General features: G+C 42.8%; 1 protein-coding gene across 1 annotated transcript in view; it reads right to left on the bottom strand.

The window, feature by feature from the left end:
* The window catches only part of RETREG1 (reticulophagy regulator 1), an 823,885-nt gene that overhangs the window by 600,949 nt on the left and 199,610 nt on the right, over positions 1-23,326 (bottom strand). The window contains exons 2-3 of the mRNA XM_086965384.1: positions 21,561-21,667; positions 5,623-5,653 (exon numbers count right to left, since the gene is read on the bottom strand). Of these exons, the coding sequence (XP_086821510.1) occupies positions 5,623-5,653; positions 21,561-21,667 (138 nt within the window). The remainder of the gene's footprint in view (positions 1-5,622; positions 5,654-21,560; positions 21,668-23,326) is intronic.

Here is a 23,326-nt window from a genome sequence, read left to right as displayed (position 1 = left end):
AGGGAGGAAAGAGAAGGAGAGCGGAAATGGAGGGAGTGACATTGACATGAGTGGGACAGAATGAGCGATGAACAGCGAAATACAGTTTCATTTACAAAGGCCTTCAAACCCATCCCTGCGCATTTAAGCACTACTGGGGTCAGACACTGTCAAACATAAGGCCTCCTATTAAAATAATGGCTGCAGAATCTGGTGCAATTATTCAGCCATCACTGAGAAAATGCATCGTGGAAATTAATACTTCAAGTCACGGGTCAATAATTTGAGCAGACGTTCTGTGGCAGACTAACCTGTGCTCGGTGGAGAGCTTTGCATTACCTTGCAGAAAATATTATTTACACGGACATAACTGGTAGTTATTTCGCTTGCGATAAAGTGTCACTCAAAATCATCCCACATCTGTAATAGAAATGTCGAACATAAGCACACAGAAATGTAACACATAAGCAACCTGACAACTTTGCAGCTCAGGTTCCATGTTTTAAAGGTAATGAACACAGGTGCACTACAGTTGTGGATGAAAGTCAGTAAAAAAACCAATGAGTATCGAGCAGGAGTTCCGAGGCCCTCCAGTGGCATAATGGTGCTAAAGGGCTCTATTTGCACTGGCATACAAGGAACCCTTTTTAGGTTTCGCCTGCACAGCACCTGTGGTGTGCTAGCGAAATCTCTGGGAATTAATCCCCCAAAAAAATCGTAAAAGAGGCTTACAGCTCGCCAATTACATTAACATTCATAGACTTCGTGGTCACTCTCATATTCTGGCTTCTCACTGGTCAGCAGCATCAGGGTCAAGTCATCAGGATTCACTTCCTCTTTCCTCTGCTGTACCCTGGAGCTTGGACCAAGTGCTGTTTCCAGCTGGTGGCCAGTGTACATTTGTTTTTACTTTTGTCCACCAACTCCAAAGGTATCGTAGTGCTTTAAATGACGACAGTGGCAGCTCCTACACTAAGGCGGAGAAGTGTCGCCCCACTACTCCAAGAGCAGAAGAAAGAAAAACTAAAATGATAATAACCCACGTTATTATTATTTAAATTTTCTGTTTCCCAGGGCTGGGTTGTAATGCCAGAGCAGGGGTCAGAAAGAGTGGTTGCTCCACTCTAAAGTGTGCATAATTGTTTGGACTGCCGTCTCGGCCTGCCAAACAGTCATGCGCACTTTGCATGTCCTGCGCCTCGGCTGCATTACAGCCTGGGTGCAGAACATGCCCAGGCCCCCATTTCCATTCTGAGCACCGAACCACTGGGCTCGGACCAATCAAAGTACTGCATTGCAGCGTTGTGATTGGCTAGGGGAGTAAGGAGCCTGGTGCTTCCTGTTTCCAGCTTCCAAGGAGCGAGAGGCAGCGGCGAGCGAACTGAGAGCCAGAGGCCAGCCGAGTGGCCGGCTTGAAGGTGTTTTTTTATTTTCATTTACAACCCCCCTACCCCTGCCTCGCCACCCCCTCTAAATAGCGGCCATCACTGCATAACGAGCCAGTTGCATTACACATGGACACACATTCATTTTTAGGCACAGAGATACTACGTGATTTGCCCAGAATTACACAATGTTGAGACTCCCGCTGAGACTCAAATCCTTGACGTTGTTTTTAATCCCCTTCCCAGTCCTCCTCCAGATCTCTGTTGTTCTTAAGCCACCGTCCCCTGCCCTCCTTCCACTCTCTGGCTCCCAGAGGTTTATACGGAATTCACCATAAAATGTTACTGCTTTATAAGAGGCTATGGCAGTGAAACATTACATTGAATCAAGAGAGACTGCTGACTGTTTTTTCTCTCCTTTGCCAATGGCTACAGCTGCAAAGTTGCGCTGGCATTCCATATTGACCCTGGCAGCCATGCACATCTACATGTACATCTACCTGTCTTTAGTTCGACCACAACAAGTTTGCACATCAGAAACATGGACAAAGCCATTTCATTTACTCAATGTTCCACCAAGCAAGGTTTGGCCACCTAGCTTCTTGCTATGGTGTGCAGCTTGCAAGGCTCCTGAGCTGAAGCAGCCATTGGCCTTTGCCACGAGTACTTATTGTGTATAGGGTATTTTTACATCATACATTTATATGAATAGCAAAAAGCATGCTATTTATAAAGTATTTTTAGATAATAATCTTATAGTATAACAATATGTGTTCGTTCGCAGCGGTCTCTTCGCTCTGCAAGAAGAGGGGCTGCCCGCCACTGTATTCCTCACTATTACTTGGCCAATTTGTTTGCACACCCTGGACAGGCTCTAGTTTTAGTGTAACATGAGCTGACGCGCACATCGGCACAAAGTCAAAGTAACTTTACGGAATGAAATACATAACAAACATTGGCAAAGCCAACAGGTTGTGCCTATGCAAAATCTATTGGCTTATTCAATGTTTTTTTATGTGGAGAAGCGTGGCTCAATGGTTGGAGCGGCAGACCCTGAGGCAGAGGTCTGGCCCGGGACCAGGGTTCAATTCCCGCCTCGGCGGCTCTTGGACTCAATCTCCCCGGACCTGATAATTCTCTTCTCGGTGCCTAGTATAATCATGGGTCCCACTCTGTGACTCAGGGCAATAGCTTACTTAATCTCCACAACGGCCCCAGCAGCGCTTGGATGCCTGGCTTCACCTTGGGGGTGCCCAGGAGGAAAGCCAGGAAGGGTTCCACAGCGGTATGAATACAGTGTTACGAGACCTCTGGGTAGAAGGCGCTATATAAATACAAAATACAAACAATACATGTGGCTTAAAGTGAAAAAATCACTATGATGTGACCAACATTGACTGCATCATTGTGCTTTTTTTCACTTAAACCTTGTTGCACAGAAGCTCAACTGTTGTACTACATGTAAAAAACTGACAAAGTCAATAGATTTTGCATAGTTGAAACTAGGATAAGACAATACCGATTCAGAATTTTTATATACTGAATGTGAAAGTCTTTTTGTACGTTAATCAATAAATCGAACTAATGGCAGCGCGTAAACAGTGACGGAAACGCAAATGTACTGCTTTACATGTATTAAAAGCGCACTGCTGTCTGTCAGTCACCCAAGAAAAAGAATCAGAACTGAACCATAACTCCTTCCGGCCATGTTATCAACAAATCACTGCATCAAAAAATTCCAGACAGTTTACCAATGAGTCACTGAATATTACTTCTAAATCCAATAAACACATGGGTATACATTTTCTGTGCTTAAGTATATATTTTGTAATAGACATAAGCCTAAAGAAAGCATTTTTAGTGATGAAAAAGCCAGAGGTTCAGTAGCACTGGTGTGACACTGGCCGCAGGGGAAGGGGCACCACGCGCAGTGGTCATCGAGTGAGCAGAAGAATCTCGCTTGACTAAAGGTTGGTGGTTAGATCTATTTCTACTAAGCACTGACTCTAGGAACCATCATATGGAGTATGTGAATTATGCAAAGATTTGTATTTGGATTTGTAATTGTTATTTGTAGAGCGCACTATCACCTACAAGTCTCTAAGATCCATACGTTGTCCCAGCTTCCTGTCCCAGCTTCCTGTCTGCAATGGCTCAGGTGACCTATAATAATTGAGCGATTGGAGCCTGGAATTCCTCCCTTCTTACTTCTAGAGATAGTTTTTAAGAGAGATGTAAGCCACAGAGGCCCAGAAGAATTGCCTAAAACTCAGAGAGTAGCAAAGAATGGGACTGCATCATTGATAACAGGTAACACACCCAAGCTTATAATTCTGGTAGTGGTATAGAGAGAAGAATATCTCCTACGGGACAGTACATGACAAATTCTCTAGGTCACAGACACAAGGGATGGAGAGCAGTTCTGGAAAAGGTCAGGAAAGACTAGTGTACATAGCAGGATCTATGCTCTATACGCACCATAGCTTGCAACTTTAACTTGACCCCAAATACAGTGGTCATGGCCCACCTGGATCGTGCTGACTGTTTTTCTTACCAATCCATGCATGCTTAAGCGAGAGCTACAGATTATCTCCCAGTAGCTGTCCATTTTCAGAGCGCTCAGAGTCTCAAGACCAGCTTTTGTTAATAATGACAGCACTACTTCCGACTTTCCAGATAATACCATCCCATGTTTAAATAATAATAATCACAATTTCATCTATCACTTTTTTGTATACTTTAGTGCCTCTCCCTAAGTAGAACGGGTATGCCCAGACGTGGGTCCCATGCACACTGTGTCACTGGAACCGAACTATCATGGCTTATGAGCCGTAACTAGGAAGCAACTGGCCCTGGGTTGCTTGTTTTCCAGTTCAGGAGGGACCTGGCCTGGCAGTTCAGGCTTGAATTTCCCATTGGAGCACGGTCAAGAATGATTTGCATATGGCTGGGTAGTATGGTGTGAAGAATAAAGATAGACTGGGATGCTGACCTGAGTGATTACCAACGGCTGAGATTAATACAAGGATTCCATGCATCACTTTTTTGTATGCTTAATGTGTTGCCTAAGTGGGACAGGTGTTTTGGGAAGTGTGCCCCATGCAAAGTGTGCTACTGGAACCAATCTGTTCCTAGCAGGTGAGTCCTTAGTAGGGCGACACCAGTTCTGGGTTGCTTGATTTCCGGTTTAGGAAGGACCTGGCCTGGCATTTCAGGATGGACTGTTACCATTGGAACAGGGTCAAGATAGATTCACATATGGCTGGGAGTAAACTGAGGTGGCATGCTGTGCAGATTCACAATGGCCTGGGATGCCGCTCGAGAGATTAACAGCAGTCGAGATTAATTCAAGCATTCCTCCCATTACTTTTTTGTTATTTTTTTTATTTACATAATATGCCTTTGCTACTGGCAGATTTCTCTTACTTTTTGATCCCCACAAGGGCTAACAATGTGTCAGATACTTTAATATTTACTCATTCCACCTTCTTAATTTGTTAAATGATCACATGATAGTTTTTCATACCCATGCCACTGAGACCCAGATTCATATAAAGTTATTAGTAGTTGTGATAAGAACATGTTTTTTAAATTATTCAGGAGCAGATGTTTGTAGACTGATTGTACTTAAATGACGTAAAGGCTGGAGTAATGTTGATAAGAAGCAACAATTACCAGTTATATGCGAACTAAGGGGAAAATATCTCAATATCAGAAATATATACCTCACTGCAGAGAGTTTAAAACTAAGAGATGTGTTTTGCACATTTATGAGTTGAGAGCTATTCTTAAATGATAATATGAACACCAGGTAACTACCACATAACACTGCTGTACTTCCTACATCAATTTACCTACAAAAGGCAAGTAGTCAGTCTTCGCCAAGCAGTAATCAGTAATGCGTTGGATTTCAGTAACTCAAAGTTAGTTGGAGCAGAGAAAAAAACACGGAGAGAATAAAGAAAATCCTGACTTCCTAAGAGAGAGAATCATCTCCAGAATATACAGATGGGCACCTAAGTCTATTTCAAGGAAGGTATACTGGTTACCATCACAGAGGAACCAACCTCTAATGCAACTTTATCAAATTCAGATGAAGGTTACTCGAGAACTGATTAACTTTCCTACTGAACCGTCCCAAAATAATTCAAGAAACCAACAACATTCACTGGCAGAACACATGTGGATACCCTTTCCGCACTCAAACACTTTGCAAACCAATAAGCATAAAAGTATTCTAATAAATATTCCTTCCTACCTGAAACTGACACTTCGCCATACAGGCAAACCTGTAATATTGAAAAGTAAAATAGTTAATGACAAATCCACCAGTATTTTAATAACTGTAAACAATTGTAGCTCAAAGGGAAAACATGATGCAATAATGGGTCTAACTGCTGCTTGTCATAGCAAAGAGCATACAAACTTGTAAAATGATATTGCAGGAGGGCGACACAGCTAAAGACAGTTGAATCAGTGTTTGGATCCCTTGCAGCTGTTCGATACGGGGAACAGCCATGACAACGCGGGGATTACCCCGCAATGCAATAACAATGCAGAGATTACAACGAAAGTCGTTACAACGACTTTCGCAGTGATGGAGCGAGCTGTTGAATACGTTTTTGTTCATGCTCACAAAGTTAAACTTCCATAACAAATGTAATAGTACTAATAGCATGTGTTGAATATATTAATCAACATTAGTTTTAAAATGCATATACACAGAAAAACACGTGGGACTAATTTTATGCTTTTTGTTGCAATCGCAAGTGTGTGGAAAAATAATAAACTAACCTTGTCTATTGTCTTTGTCAGTATTAAATGCGGCTGTTTAATTAATGGCATGTGCTATTTTGTGTGCTTATGTTATGTCTTTTCTGTGGCAAAAGCTTGTGGAGAATCCTTATGGCCTAAATGAAGAAGGTTAATATAAATGCTGCTTTTTGTGCTCAGCTAGGTAACATAAATTAATGGGGTAATTTTTAGCAAAGGGGGTGGGTAACAGAATGGGTCTCAATTCTCTAATTAATTACTGTTTTGTGTTTGTTTAAATACTAGTTTTCGTGAGAGGCCTTCAGGCCTACAAAATATGGCATTTTTGAAACCTGTCCAGAGAGGAGCCTTGCACACACTAGAAGTGGGAAGTTTTACCACGTTGACAATTTGTCAGAAAATACTGTTAAATAAGTTGTGCATAATGTGCTCATGCAGTTTGTCCAAGGACAGGAAGCGGCAGGATTGCCAAGGCAAGGAAGTCATGAACTGTAGCCCGAACTTGGTAACATTTTCGAGGAAGCGAAATGACACGAAAGGACAATAGGGCTAAAGAAAAGCTTGTTTTTGGTTTGGAGATGATTACAACATGTTGGTGGGCTGACACGGCTCAGCCAATGAAAAGTTTGGATTTATGGAGAAAAATGCAGAATTTAGTTACTTTAGCTAGTTAGAAAGGTATAAAACCTGGCTCACGGAAAGGAGGGAATCTCTCCTCGTTTTCTGATTCCTGAAGGGCGTGACGTGCTGTTGGACTCTTTGGCGCACGTAAGGACAGCAGTCTTTAATGAATTTTCTTTAGGTGAAGAGAGTTTTTAGACAGGGAGATAGAATTTAGGGAATCGAAATTTATATTTTGCTTTAATTCATGCTGTTTGATTCGCCTTTTAAAATGTTAGTCTAATAAGCTTTTCCTTTGAATGATGCTTTCAAGTTGCTAATAAAATAATAATTTTTGAATAAAAATGCTCTTTCTTGAATAAATAAAGCTAATAAAATTAGATTTTTGAAATTACAAGCTGGTCTTGTTTATTGATGGTCTAGTTATCATTAGTTGATCCATTCGCCTTAGTGACTTAATTAAATGTCATATGATTAAAAAAACATGGTAGAAATGATAAACTGCAGTTGTATATCATTTTGTAAATAGTTTGTGAATAGATCTGATTAATTAGGTCACATGATTCAGTTGCTCAAAAATTGTCTCATTAGTTTATGAACCTAGGTAGTGATTCATAATTAATGGTGAGTATTGTGGAGATGAGTAGTGTTTGTGAGACAGTTTTTCATTAGGAGCGCTGGATCAGCAGGAAGGCGCTGTTGGAAAGGGAATAGTTTAATTTTCTATCCAACACCTTCCCTACTGTCAACGTGGGCTGGAGTTGGAATAGAAAATTAAACTATTCCACTATCCAGCGCTCTCCAGCGAAAGTCGTTGTAACGACTTTCGTTGTAATCCCCGCGTTGTAATGGCATGTGGGGTAAAAGCCCGCGTTGTAACGTCATACAACCTTCGATACGATAAGTACAACAGACAGGGGCAGCCCAATTCTCTAGAACCTGGGTTTAATCAACAGTATTAACGGAACCATGGTTCAGATAGATAATTAACAAAGAAAGATTATCAAAGCACAACCCATACATATGCCAAAAAATAAAACCCAATAAAATAAGATACCCACACTAACTATAAGGAAAGACATTTATATTAAAAAATAATTCAAAAACACAAAGCATATATTCAACATTTAACTAGTGCTCAGGAAGTTATACAAAACATACATAGTTGAATAGTGCAAAATACAGTGTAAACAAAAAAGACAATGGCAGAGGGGAAAATTAACACAAAATAAAGTCTGTCAAATAACAGAACAAGATGCAATATATGTTTCCTCCTAATTCGACAAAGGAAGGCCACCAGGGGAAGCATATATATACTTTATTTTATGTTAATTTTCCCTCTCCCATTGTCTTATTTTTTTGTTTACAGTGTATTTTGCACTATTCCAAGTTCAAGTTCAAAACAACTTGATTCAGTGAGTGTGACCTAAAAAGTACAACTCAGTACATTCAATATAGTTTAAAAAAAATGCTTCAAAAAAGAAACAGTTACAAATGTTTAAAAGAAACACAATATAAAAGTCTCAATAATTAATTCTGAACGGGAGACAAAGGACACTTCAAGGTGCATGGTATAAATAAGTAAATAAATAAATAGATAAAAATAAGATCATAATCAAAATGTCCAACCCATTTATCCAATAAAAAATTATTTGTACTTGCGCTGGGTACCCCAGATCTACAAATCACTCCTATACAAAGGTTTTTAGTGGGTTTTAATAACCTCAACTAACAATGTACCATTTCCTAGCAATCAGGGCCAGCCGCCGGGTGATAATATTCCCAGCTGTTTTAAATACACATAATGTTATACCCCCTCAACGGGGTACTGTAGCATCTTGAGTTAATTTCATAAAGATCCTGCGAGTACACTACATAGAAAATAGGAAGCCTGCAACTGAATAGACAATCGGTATACTGGTGTAATACTTCAGTATCCTGAATGCCTCAAAGCACCGCCTGCTGCCAAGGTTCCTACAAATCTGCTTCAACCAACGTCTCCTCGCTTTATCATAACCAGGCCAGCTAAAAAAGACGTGGAGAGCAGAGTCCTCGGGGCAGTCGCATGCCGGGCAATTTACTACTTGCAAACCCTTCCATTTAGATGTAAAACAACGTAGAGGGAGGGCCCCATGCCTGAACTGTAGGTAAAGCTTTCTGGCAACTACAGGTTTGATAACATCTAGAGCCTGCTTGAAACATGATATATCTTTAATTTCTAGAAAAACTAAGGTTAATTTGCCTGTATGGAGGCAGCTATGAAGCTGAGCCAACCTATACTCCGCAAAATTTGCCTTCAGTTCTTTTCTTGTGATTGATAGACATGCAGACTCAGGAGCATCCCAACAATCTCTCAACCCCATACTGGTTAGCATTAATTTGATGTGAGCCAACCACGGCAATTTAACAGCCCCCCGCAGGTTCAATACTTCTAGCAGTTCCTCCCTACATGATAGAAGATCAGGGGTAGTCCACAGGCGACGTCAATACATTAAAGGTTTAAAATTTAGTTCGTCTGCAAACGCTGTTATCCCCAGATCTAATCGGAGCAGAATTAGTGGAATGCTCCGTGGGAATCTAAACAACTGTCTAAGAAAATGACTCTCGACCTGCGATAAATTCTCAAGTTTGGAGTGGCTCCATAATTCGGTACCATAAAGCGCACCTCCCCGTGCTTGAGCCCTGTATATTTCAATTGCTGGGCTGACCGGTTTCTGACTGGACTTACAGAAGACTCTCATGATGCCACCTGACAATTGTGCCAGTTTTAAGGATGAATTAATAATGTGAGCCCCCCCAATCCATGGATTCAGTGATGGTGATGCCGAGGTAAATAAAAGAGGATACTCTTTCAAGAAGTTTACCATTATAATGAAGGGTTCGACCGTGTACTTTTTGGACAATGCCATACATTTGGTTTTCTGTAGATTAATTTCTAAACCTCTATTTCTACAGAAAACTTCAAATTTATTAAGAACCTTTTGTATCCCCATAGGAGATTTGGAAACTAATAAAGTATTGTCAGCAAACATCATTGCCGGGATTAAACTGGACGCTAGCTTAGGGGCATCAAGGTCTTTCTCTGCTAACAAGGAATCTATCAAACCATTGATGTATAGGCTGAATAGAGTGGGGGCCAGCACACAAACCTGGTGCACGCCACGCTTGATTGCGATGGGTGCATTTAACTTCCCATCCCTGCCATACCTGATCTGCGCGAAGTTGTTCTCATGGAGCCGTTTAATCAAATTGATTAAGTATGCCGGAACCCCCATCTCGCACAATACTAACCATAATTTTTCCCTCGGGACCAAGTCAAAGGCTGACCTCAGATCTACAAACACTAAGTAGAGACTACCCCCCTCCAGGCTCACGGTCTTCCAGTACAACATTTGTAGCCTAAGTACTTGGTCCAGGGTGGACATCTTCTCCCTGAACCCTGCCTGCAGGTGGGAAAGTATCCCCTTTTCTTCCATCCAGGTTTGTAGCCTGAGTAGCAAAATACGTGCAACATTTTTGTGTGACATGTCTATCACGCTAATTGGTCTATAATTAGTTGGTAGGAGCGGTGAACCTTTTTTAAAAATCGGAATTATTTCCGCGCCAACCCAGCTGGCGGGAATCTTCATACCCTGGAAAATTGCATTGAATAACACCCAAAAATAGGGAGCCCAGACAGATGGTTCACTTCAAAAGAGATCCCTGGGAATCTTATCCAGGCCTGGAGCTTTACCTGGGTTTATTTTTGCTAGAGCTCCCTTTACTTCATTTAAACTTATACCTTTACTGAAGCTATCTTCCTCAGGGAAAATAAGTTTCCCTTGGGAGAGGGGAGCATCAGACCCCGCAAAACTTCCATCAGGCGAGACACCATTCGTCATCTCTGCCTCGGTATAGAGAGATTCGAAGTGATCCCGCCAGACCTCTTCGTCCAGGTTCGGGACTACCAGTGTATTGGGGATGGAGCTGCCGGTATTGACCACAACTCAAAAAGTCCTCATGTCCCTATCTCCCAGGGCAATTCTCAATGTATTCAATTTTTCCATTTCCCATCCTTTTTTAGCTTCTAAGATAGCCACATTATATGCCTTCCTTGCAGATCCTATTTGTAGGTGATCATTGGCTTTGATAGAGGCTACTAATGATCTTTTAGCCTTACGGCAAAGATCGTTATACTAAGGGTGGGGGGGGAGTCCTACTGGGCCGATTGTTTTTTTTTGGATAAAAGAAGTTCAATGCAACTTCACCTAATCTAGCGTGATTCATCTCAACCGTATGTAAGTCTATGCCATCTCCATTGTGAGTTATTGTGGTGGAGGCCGTCAAAAGCACTGGCAATATAGCTTCATATAAGGTGCTCAATGTATCTTCTGATTGACTGAAGTCAGTCCATCATATTCGCCGCCTGGAATTGGAGGTTGTCAACCTGGGATCTATAAGGTTGTCCGCAGTGGACAAACTCCCTGGGCTGAACGGTTTTAGTTCAAGTACAAGCGCGTGGTGGTCGCTATCCAGTCGTGGCGCGATTTTAAAATCAATCAATCTTCCCCGTTATTTGGAGTCGATTATAATATAATCCAATAGGGAACCACGATCTTTTCTGTGAAACGTAAAACCATTGGATGTATCTGAAGGGGTTCTCCCATTACACGCTCTTAGTGAATATTTCAGGACAAGGGAATTCAACTGAATCACCAGCGGGGACCATTTTTTAACTGGAGGGTACCTTGTCTCCGGGATTGCCTTAAAGTTGTCCTCATCATCTAGACTATCCCGGAGCATGCCCTCTAGAGGTTCAAACTGGCAGTTAAAGTCTCCACCTAGGATCACCATGTGGTTGACAGCTATAGTGCCTAATAATGATGTTAATTCCTCCAGCGTGGTAGATTCTTTGCCCTGGGGTGTTGGTCTAGAGTAAACATTTAGCAGGACTACCGAGATCGGAGATGGAAATTTCAATATGATACCTAGTCAGGGCCGGACTGATAATTGCGGGCAGCGGGCAATCCCCCGGTAAGCTGGAGGGGGTGGGGGCTGTTTTTTTGCCAGGGGGCCGGTTTTGTGGCTGGGGCCGATTTTCAGTCAGTGAAATAACGTGGACCACACTCATCGGCGGCTGAATTGTAATTGCATTTATAGCGCACTTGACATGTTTTCACGTCGCTGCAACAATATACATTTTATTTGATAGTGGAGAGTCTGGATACAGGAAGTCATCACTCGTGAAGCGGGCGTGCGTGCCTGCGTGAGGCGTCCACTGCTCACATTGCTGCCTGTGCCGCCCGTTAATTGGTGCAAGCCTCGTTATGCTGCAGGCAGCGCCCAGACCGAAGTCAGAGCTTTCGCACAGTCTTCATCTCAGAGAGACTGCTGGCCCTGTACATACAATTTTCATTTCAAAGAGACAGCCGGAGACTCTTCATGCTCGTCATGGCCGTGACTCAATCAGGTACTTGTACAACTTGTAAATAACATTCAAATGTACAGCCTGACTAACCCTTTAAAAGCTTTGCTATTGGCTGCTGCTCACGTCAGGCTCGTGCCGCGGAGGGCCGAGCTCTGTTATGTTTTTAGCACTGGACTTGAAAATATAATTTATTTTACAGCCCTGACTGAGTCTGCCTAACAGCTCGCTGTTTCTAGTCTCCATAGTTAAGGAAATAACAGCGTATTTTTAGAATAATGCTGCTGCTGGAACAAGATCGGCGTTTTGTGTAGTAGCAGTTTTCACCCATCCTGAAGCAGAACAAAAGGTTAATATTCCTGTGGCAAAGAACGTGTACATGTAGATCACTAAAGTGCATTTTATGTGAGTAGGTCAGTGGGTTACCGATTTTGTCACACTTCATAAGTTACAATCCTAAATTACAATCCTAATATAGCACAATTACTTGTGAACGACACTAAACGGTCTGTATTCAAAAAGTGTGTTTTAAAGGTTAGAACCCAGCGATATGTTTTCCCTCAGACTTTCATTATCCTAATGTTGCTAAAATGTTTAGTTTGGATAGAAATATATTGTTTTAAGTAAAACAAACCACAGTGGTACCTTTTAAATCATGTGTTTGTGCTTCTCCAGACCAAACATTCTTAAAATATATTGCTTACTAGTATGGATGAAATGTGATTCTACAACTTGTAATCCTTACTGTTTTATGTAACATTTCATTTAGACTGATTTACACACATATGATTGTCTATCTATAATGTGTGCATGATGTAAAGTGCTCTGACACCCTACACTAGTACGAGGAGCACTATAAAATAAATGAAAAACAAGAAAAAGCGATTAATGCCTTCCATTTCAGGTGCTATGTAGCAGTTTCAAGATGCTCTTACAGTTTCTCGGTGCTCATGTGGATGTAACTTCTGATGTTTATCTGTCTCAATGGACTTCATTGCTTGATTTTACTTGCGAGAACGTGCCATTTTTAAGTGTCACACATTGCCTGCACATTGGTCATTGAATATCACTCATAGCTACACTGAAACTTTGAAAATGTCACACATAAGCAATCTCAAACCTTGGCATCTATGCTTCAGAGAGAGTCACAGTAGTATGACTGTCTGTCTGAGTCTGACAGACTGAGACTACTACTCCTCTCCATCCGTGTCTCCACTCCGCAGTGCAGCCTGAAGGGAAAAAAGCACAACTGCATTGATCCGGTGCAGACCATGCAGGCAGCCTGCTGCTAGGTGGATTTAATAATCAGGAGGAGGTGCCTGCGCGCAGATGCATTGTCTCCTCCTCCGCGTGTTTGCGCTCCACTCTTCAGTACACCCTTAGGGTGGGGCTGATGGGTGACCAATTGTCATGCCGCATGCGCATTGGGCCTCACGCAATTAAAAGTGCGCGTGACTGCCTGCATCCCAGACGACAGAGACAGAGAGGCAGAGGCACCATGCGCAGGCCTGACCGTGCGGCCATAATTAAATCGCCCTCACTCTATCTATAGCCCTCACTCTATTTATCTATCTAATTCCCCATGTTAGACTAATGTTCTGATTTGTTACGTTTGCCTCAAATTGTAAAGCGCTCTGATATCCTTCAGGATCAAGTTTGAGCTATATAAAACTTTATAAATAAATAAATAAATATATTTCTAGCCCCCCCCCCCGTCTGCCACCAGCAGCAGGTGAGTTTTTCCATCCACTTCAGTCGTCGGCAATGAATGATCATTCATGGTGGGCAGAGGTGGCACTGGGCGGGTATCGCGCACAGTGGTGGATTTGATTGGTGTTGTGAGCAGGGCGTAGGCAGTGCGGATCGAGGTTGCCTGAGTTGCGTGCTCACAGGTCCGTTGCGGGCTGTGGCTGCAGGCAATAAATCAAAAATTATAATCATGATGAATCCATGATGAATGTCACCGTCAGAGACCCTGACAAATAATCATCATCATGATTAAAATTTTTGATTTCATGTGCATGGTGCTGGCGTCCGGGCTGCGATTAAAGTAGGAGAACAAAGGTAATGCAGGCTGGCTGCTTCGTTCGATCTCCTACTTTAATCGCGGCCTACTGTGATTGCTAGGCCTTTCGGTGGGCTGCCTGGGGTGGCCAACTAAAGTAATACAGGCCCAATGAATTTGTTGGCACATACCATCAGATTGGGGCCTAATCTGATGGAAGGGCAAAAAAACAAAATGGAGCAAACATTATTTGGGGCTTGGGCGGCCCCCCAGCCTCTCACTCACAAACTGGAGGCTCTGGTGCGGTCAGTCTCGTCTCAAGAGACTCACTCTCTCTGACTCCACTGCGCAGCGCAGAACCGGGATGAATCATTTCCACAGACAGGACCAGGTCATGGCTGTGGAGTGATGTTCCCAGAACAGGAATCATTTTCACAGGCAGGAACAAGCCAGGGCTGAAGACATGTGTTCTCGTGACGTGGATAACTTCCATGGTGAGTAGCAAACTAGGTTGGTGGAGAGATGTTCTTCTCTGGTACCAGTTCTACAGTTTCAAGGTAACTTTGGGGACATTCCTTACCGCCACCTCCACAGTCTCTTATGAGTTTGGCTCATGGTCCTTTCTTGGCTTGGCTGTAGTGGTAAAGTTGTGGCTGTGGTACATGTGTAGCTTGATATAGCAAATGCAGTTGTGTTAGTCGTCATTGTGACTGTGACTGTGACTTGTGCCTGATATTTGAGTCTGTGTATGTGTCTGACTATGTTAAGTCTGGGTATGTTAGATGTTGTGACAGTGGTGTATTTGGCAGCAACGGGGGTGTGCATGCCACAGATGTGTGTTTTGCTGTGATGTGGTCTCTGCTGCATCCCTGTACTGTGTGGTGTCTATCATTGTCCGTGCTGCACATGTCATGACTTATGGGCTTTGTATCACTATAAGCCTGTACTGTGTGCTGTGTGACTGTTTTCTGTGCTATGTGTCATTGTGCTTTTGATCTGTGTTTCACTGTATATGTGCTGTATGCTGCAGTGTCACTGTGTGCGTGTTTTATGTCATTGTGTATGTATTGTGTGACACTGTGTCTTTGCTGTGTGTCACTTTGTTTCCCTGCTGTATGTACGTATGATTGACAGCATGTGTTTGACTTGTATTCCACTGTGCCATTGTGTTTATACATATTAATAGAAAGTAATTTATTAGATCAATTTATGATCGTTTACATCACCAATTAAAAATATACTCGCAAAAATACAAATCTAACAGAAACATTTTACAGCATCATTAATTTCAAAATTACTATACAAAAATAAAAATACATTTTGGATCAAGTTCGCGCTACATAAAACTTTAGAAATAAATAAATAAATACTACGTCATTAATATAAAAAGAGCTATACAAAAAAGACAATTGCAGTAGTTTCCAAACTACTTAATAGCCATGAGGAGAGTTGTTCTCTTGGGTAGCTAACATTTTACTTACTTACATATTAATATATTTCTTGGGATATAGCTGTATCACTGTTTTTCTGGCTGTGACGTGTATGTGTACAATGTCTGTCTCTGTGTGATTGCATCCATCTGGATCTTTGTGCCTAGCTACATTGTGTGCTAAAGTGGCACCATGACTGTGTCTGCCTCTGTGTCAGTGTCTAAATACTTGTCTGACAGAGTTTCCTTGTGTAATTAAATGTCTGATTGCCTCTTGTTTGCCTTTCTGCATGTGTGGTTATTTTTGTGTATCTGTCTGGTGCTGCCGTCTCTGATTGTTTAAGGACATTTGAGTGGGATGATAGTATAGATAAAGAATATTTGATTGATAGTATTAGCCAATACTCATGTTCTATACAGCTATGGTCACCTTCTTCAATACTGCCATGGGAACATTCTGTGGTACAATAATGCACATTTACTACAGTAGGATAATAGCATATTTTGCCATGCATTAATGCCTATTCTGTAGGACAATAATAGCCATTCTCTGTAGTGAAATGATGACATAGTCTCTAGGACAGTTGTGGCCTCAGTCCTGTAGGAGAGTGATTGCATTAATTCTGTAGTACAATCATGGTACCATTCTGTAGTAAAATAATGAACATATACCATAGTACGAAACGTCATTACATTAATGCCAATTCTACAGTGCAATAATAGCCTTATTCTTCATTCTGTTGTACAATAACCTCAATCGGTAGGGTAGCAATGACATACTATAATACCCTTATTGCATATTCTGTTCTACAATCATTGTATATTTTGTAGTACAGACACACAGAGATGGTCATATTTGGTACAAAGATGGCTACATTCAAAAGTACAGCCAAGGGGACACTCTGTACTACATTAATGGGCATATACTGCTGTACCCTAATGACATGTTATTCAGTACGTTGATACCCGTTTTGTTATACAATAATATCTATTTTATCTAGTTCCCCTTATTCTGTAGTGAAACAATATTGCATTATGTGGAACAACGATGGCGCTTTGGTGTAGAGTGTAGTGAGGGTAAAATTATAAGTAAATTAGTGGTATGTTCTGTAGTGAAATGATGGAAATCACTCTTGTTCTCCCTCTCTCTCCTTCCATCTCTCCTCCTCTCTAGCTGTATCCCTCTCTCTCCCTGTCTCTATCCCTCTCTCTTTTTCTATCCTTCTCTCGCTCCCCCACTCTCTCTCTGTCTCTTTCTCTCTTGCGCCTCCTCTCTCTCCCCCTACTTCTCTCTCCCCCTCTTTCTCCCTCCCTCTCTCTCTTTCTTTCTCTTGCCCCCTCTAGCTCCCTCTCCCTTTCTCTCTCTCTCTCCCTCTCTTGCTCCCTCCCTCCCTCTCTCTCTATCCCTCTCCCTTTCTCTATTTCACTATCCTCTCTCTCTCGCTCCCTCTCACTCGCTCTTTATTTATCCCTCTCTCCCCCTCAGTCTCTCTCTCTATACCCATCGTTCTCTTGCTCTCTTACTCTCTCTCTCTACCTCCCTCTCTATATCCCCATATCTCTCTGACTTCCTCTCTCACTCTCACACTCTATCCCTTTCTCTCTCTCTTTCTCTTACTCGCTCCTTCTCTCTCTCTCACTCCCTCCTTCTCTCTCTCTCCCCCTCTCTCTCTCTCCACCTCTCTCTCTCCCCATCTCTCTCTCTCCCTCCCTCCCTCTCTCTCCCCCTCTCTCTATCTCTCCCTATCCCTCTCTCGGTCTCTGCACCCTCTCTCTTCTCCGCTCTTTCACTATCCCTCTCTCTCTCCCTCTCTCTCCCTCTGTCTCTCATTCTCTCTCCATCCCTCCCTCTCTCTTTCCATCCCTCTCCTTCTCTCAGTCCTCTCCTTCCTTTAGCTCTCATTCTCTTCCTCTTTTTCTCCTCTTTTTTCCCCTTTCTCTTCCTCTGTCTCCCTCTAACTCTCCCCCCTTCCTCCCCTCCCTCTCTCTCTCCCCCATTCCTTCCTTCCCTCTAACTCCTCCCATCTCTCTTCCCCACGTAAAATATAGCCAGACCTATTGCCGTGGTCAGTGCTTGTTCATGCTCCCGGCGTTTCTATATAATATTTTGTTTCAATGAATGTATTATGCAGATGTCTTAATTTATTTTTCATGAGTGTTCAGACCTCTCAGCGGATCCGCCTGGGGGTTAGAGGAGAGGGGTCAGGGTGCCTCATCACTATTTAGAACTGGTGCTCTTTAATGTCATCATCTACTATTTACTGTGCTTTGAAAGTTGATACAATTGAATATGTAATGAAAAATGTGCTGTAACATTCACCATTTTGGTCTGTCTTTTTCCAAAATTTCCCAAAAACCCCCCTAGAAGTGGTAGGGTTCGCTCGCTGCACTCGCTCGCTACGCGCCGGACGGGGGCTGGTCTGGAAAAATTTGCCAGGGCTGCTTTCAGTTCCCAGTCTGGCCCTGCACCTAGTATGTCATTGGAACCTGCCAGGGCTGCTTTCAGTTCCCAGTCTGGCACTGCACCTAGTATGTCATTGGAACCTGTGTCGATCTTTTCGGCAGTACAACCTAAATGAACTCTCACCCATATCATAAGACCACCAGAAGGTCTCCCTTTACCCCCGAATGTTGGTGGAGTACTAAATGATGCAAAGTCTGACTTGTAAGCATCCCCTCGAGCCCAGGTTTCCTGAAACATGCAGATCTCGAATTGACTAATAAAAGATTCCCAATCCGGGTCATCTATCTTATTATGCAGACCCACAATATTCCATGATAGGACCCTTAATTTTTAACAGGTTGACAAGTTCTGATTATAAGGGGCTACAGGGGGTGAATGAGATAACACCTTTAATTTTCCAACATCATCTTTAGGAGTAGGCACTACAAATGAACAATTTTTGGAAATATCAATCAGAGTTAGTACACCATCAACGAGGGTGCAGCTATGGGGGCTGCTAATGCTCCCTCTAGCAGTACTCCTTTCGGAGATGGTCAAGGGCAGTCAATCACATCGATCTAAGCCAGATAAAGGGGTAAATCTGTTAGTCAGAGGCACCTCTAATAGTCCAGGTACATAATTTTTAAAAACTTGGGAATGCCTGCCCTCCCCACAAAAGCTCCAAGCACTTGGAGGATACAGCCCAGGTCTATAGAAAAAAACCCTAAGGGTAAAATAAACACCTTCTCCGTATATCTCCCGTCCACCCCACCCAGAATTTTCAATAAAAATCTAGGCATGTAAAAGCTGTTTAAATTAACAATTACACAATCACCGTTTCCTTCTTTCCTCAAGTGGCCAATCCACGATGTGCGTCTCGCCATTATCATATATCTATCCAAATTCCCCTCCCAAATCCCAACATCCTTTAGACTGTTTGTAAGCCAATGCAACACTTTTACCATTAATTGCTCAGTGGTTTCAGTCTGCCTAGCCTGTATTGGTGGAACATTTGCTAGAACAACCACTAAAGGGGTGGCTGCTGGAGGGAGATGGAAGGTCGAAGTCCCAGAAAATGCGGCAATGTGACCCCCATCTCCTAGTCATTGGTTGTCTATAGGATGGGTTGATTGCCTTAGTGGAGGTCAAGTATCACAACTGGTAGCCTTTGGTGACACTGTTCTCATATGTGTTCTGCCATCCACAGGCGGGCTCATGATTATCTGGGCATACTCACTCGACAGATTCCCTACTGAAACTTCACAATTATTCTTAGAAGTTAAGTTCCTCTCAATTGATACTGTTGGTCTTATAGGTAGATTAGTGGCAGATTCAGACAGAGGCTGACAATTAGAGTGCACGGAATCAACTATAACCGGGACTGGAAAGGAGTTCGCTAAATGATTTATAGAGGTCTCCAATGTGGATTTTAGATGGACTGCAAGGCCCTCAATGGCCGAGAGGTTTGATGTGACCTGAGCTTCGACATTAACAAGTCGTTCTTCAATCCGAGTCAGTCTGTAAGTAATAGGGGATGATAAAGTTGATAAGAGATTCTCCAGCCTTCTCCACATGTCCTCATTAGGGTTTGTACAGTGACCCCCCAGAGCTGTAAAATCAAAGTCTGGCAATGTTATTACCTCAGCACTCGAAATACTTGGTGTTGCTGGTTGAGTACGACCCTCATTTTTATAAATCCTTGATGCTTTTGCTATAGTCGACCTCTGGGGGCCGTTTCCTCTCCGCGAAGTGCTGTAGCGGGATCCCGCTACCACTTCAAAGAGCTCCGGTGTGCTGCTGGGATGACATCCACCACCGCAACAATGCAGCTACGCCCATGGCAGCACTGCAACAAGGCCAATGGTGACGCTGCATCAGTATCCGACGAATACAGAACTGCAGCGAGCTGAATGTAGCTCCTGGTCTCGTCTGCTGGATTTCGAAGCGCAGGCCTGCTGCATGTCGCAGTTTGTCGACAAGTCCTTGCCTCGAAAGGAAGGGGCAGGGCACTGCCACACTCATGCCTAATGTGTGCTGATGAAAAATCTCAGCGAGAACTCCACAACAATGAAGCGCTATATTTGTGTTCCGCAGATAGGTCGCTCTCCTCAAAAAGATGACTCTGCCTTCAAGGCTTCTGAAGTCGATAAAGTAAGTACCACTGACTTGAGCAAGATTAAGTATTCAAAGCTCCAAGAAACGATTTCTTCTCCTACAAAGGTTCAGCGCTGTCCGTGACCCGCATGTTACACATAGATCGCTGGAGCATCTGCTTACCTCAGGACACTATTAGAATTCGTCTTCTTCACCTCCAGAGAATAAACAGTAACGTTCTTGCATTTAGCTTATTTCTCTCCACCTCAGTACTAATACAGTACCACTAAAAACGGTTCATTTTATCACAGATCGAGTGAGAAACTGCTGTGAACTTCCCAACTGTAGTTTGATAAAACGAGGTGAGGAAAAGAAAAAACAAGCATTGGCCGCGCGGCCGTTAAAAAAGGCACACAGCCGCACAGCAGCGAAAGTGTAAGTGATCGCGATCAAGGGCTCAGGAACAGCGTGCGCTTGTGCGGCGAAAGTGAGAGCACCCGATGGCAGCTGTGCACGTCACAAACGCGCTTGTGTGCATGATAGTAAGCTGATCGCCGGCAAAGAAGCAGTTCTCAGAGCACCTAACTAAATGTCTCGGGCAGACCAGCACATGCGCTGGATCAGGCCGAGACCTAAAAATCAAGTTTTGTAGAACGTAAGGCCCTTGAAAACATTTAAAAGATTCATACTAATAATGTATTCCATAATATATAAATTAAAACTACCTACAACAGGTAGAAGACTTTCTTTCCTTCAACACCAATTACAGATTCTAATATTATTTACAAAAACAGGCCAGTGCGACTTAAGAACATTTCAAATCACAAAGAATGTTCATTGATGTTTTCAATATACTAACCATGCTGCTTTAAAAAAACAGGCAGAGGAAAATGAATGGCAAATTCTAAAATTTAGGCACAGAAGCCATATGTGATATAATGTGATTGCTCCCTTGATCTGATGATTACATTTGTGATTACTAAGAATCACGTCCCCCCTCCTAATCAAGGATAACCGTACTGGAAGCCCAAACTGCATTTGAAGAAACAGTCAATTGTAAATAGAATGCAGGAGAAGTAACTTATAATAAGTTTTGGAGATAACTAAAGTTAAAATTTTGACCAAAGGGTTAGTGTTCTTTTGCCTGCAGCATTTTTCAGGGTCATCCATAACTGTCTTGGCAAAAAGTACTGTCTTTCAGGCGAACCTTGCAATCACACATGGCATTGGGCAATATGGTGGCTACCTTACCTGTACCATTTTGATAATTACATCATTTAAAGGAAGTCCACCTAAATCACCTCCTTGAATGTTAACGACAGCACCTTACAAACGGGGAAACATGGCAGCGATGTCAATATAACACAGATGGCGACAACCAAGAGCAAAAATATAAGCAACAAATTCTGCAGAAAGCTTGGTCTTACGTCTCATTGTCGACACCACCATGTCCACTGTGAGCTGCAGCACGAGGAGTACAATGATGAAGACAGAGAGGAGATTGTACACTCTCATGGTACTCAGCGCCAAGAACCTGAGAGACAAAAGAAAATCACAAATGGATTGTAAATCGGTGAATTTGGTTAAAGGTTATAAACTTTACTTCTAAAAATAACACAGTACCAAAAAATGGAAGTAAAACAGGTATATTGCTGCCCGACATGTAAGTCTAATATAATACAGTGGGCAGCATTTCATCAAGAGGTGTTAGTGGACTGGCCACATGATTCTTGTAATATAACATTTCTTCACGGGGCAAGCAGTAGAACTGACTGAACGGTACTAAAATGTGTAGTAAGGCAAAGACAATCAGCCAAAAGTAATATCCTAGCACCTAATACAATGACCAAACAGATTTGCCACCAACCTTACCTCTCTTGAGTGGCATTTCTCAAATAAACAAGATATTAAAGTCACACTCAACCAGAAGTGCCCATTAACCTGACACCTGAAGCTCTGCTTGAAACGGGTGTGCCTTTGCACAATCCTAGGTGAAACCTCCAAGTGCACAGATGTCAGCCATACATAACCAGGCCCACTTGGTGGTCACGTTTGCCAGAGGAAGAAGCTGCGGTGTAACTAGTGTGAACTGGACACCTCTGAATTTGAGTACTGATGATCAGCTAATGTTTCCTTTTTTTCCTGGAAGTCAATTGTCTTCTATGAGTTTTTATTCAAGAAATGTGGTACTCGCTGGCAGTCATCGAGAGCTGAATCCAGCTGTGCATTCTACAGTTCCACAATGACTGTTGGTGAGATAATTCTTTACACACTAGATCAGTGTGAGGGGTTATTTGCCCACTCACTGGTTATACTAAAAGCCTTCTGTGATGATGCCTTCAAGTATAATCAACGGCTGTTAACGGGCTGAGGCCTTATGTACAAACATTTAGTAAAGTGCTTCACCGTTTGCAAAATGTTTGACAGGTGTTAATTTTGCCTTGTGTGATGTACCAACTGTCCATACATTTTGGACACTTGGTACATCACACAAGGCAACATTAACACACTAAGCAGTCACAAAATGGTTTGGTGGTGTTAACCACCAAACCACTGGTCCCATCACCAAACTGGTGATGGGACCAGTGACAGAAACTGGACTTACAAGGCATGTGGGGACACTCCAGACATGGGTGTTATTACAAATACCCTTGATTCTTAGCCGGTAATATGCCTATCGGACTTACTAATGCCCATGGTAATGGTAAATCTTGGGGAGGGAGGGGACCCCGAGAAGAAATTCACCAAATTTGAACTAGTTCAGTGGTGATGTTGACATAACAATGCACATACTCTAAATTCGTCGGTCACATGTACCTATCAAACAAACCACTGATGCAGCACTTCACAGGTACTACAGCCATACGTAGCCTGAAGAGGGGGAGCAGGCATGCACAAATTATGCTTTCACTCCCACATTTGCAGAAACCCCTGCCACTGCAGTATTAGCGCCAACTGTCTCCACCACCTCTTCTGAGTTTACATCTGGTACCACAGCCACCTCCACTAGCAGTACAGCTGACATATCATCTGCTGCATGGACGACTCTGGGATGACTGACTCGGGCTGCAATTGACTAAAAGTTTTTTGAGGCCTCTGCAGACCACGAGGCCTGGGCCAGAGTGCTCGAAAGCAGATGACAAATGCAAATGGAGATGTGGGCCAAGAAGCAGCACTTATTGTGCACGTGGGA

This window comes from Lissotriton vulgaris, chromosome 4_1 (assembly GCF_964263255.1).
Source record: "Lissotriton vulgaris chromosome 4_1, aLisVul1.2, whole genome shotgun sequence".
In the NCBI taxonomy this organism is placed as follows: domain Eukaryota; kingdom Metazoa; phylum Chordata; class Amphibia; order Caudata; family Salamandridae; genus Lissotriton; species Lissotriton vulgaris.
This window is presented reverse-complemented; position numbering and strand designations above follow the sequence as displayed.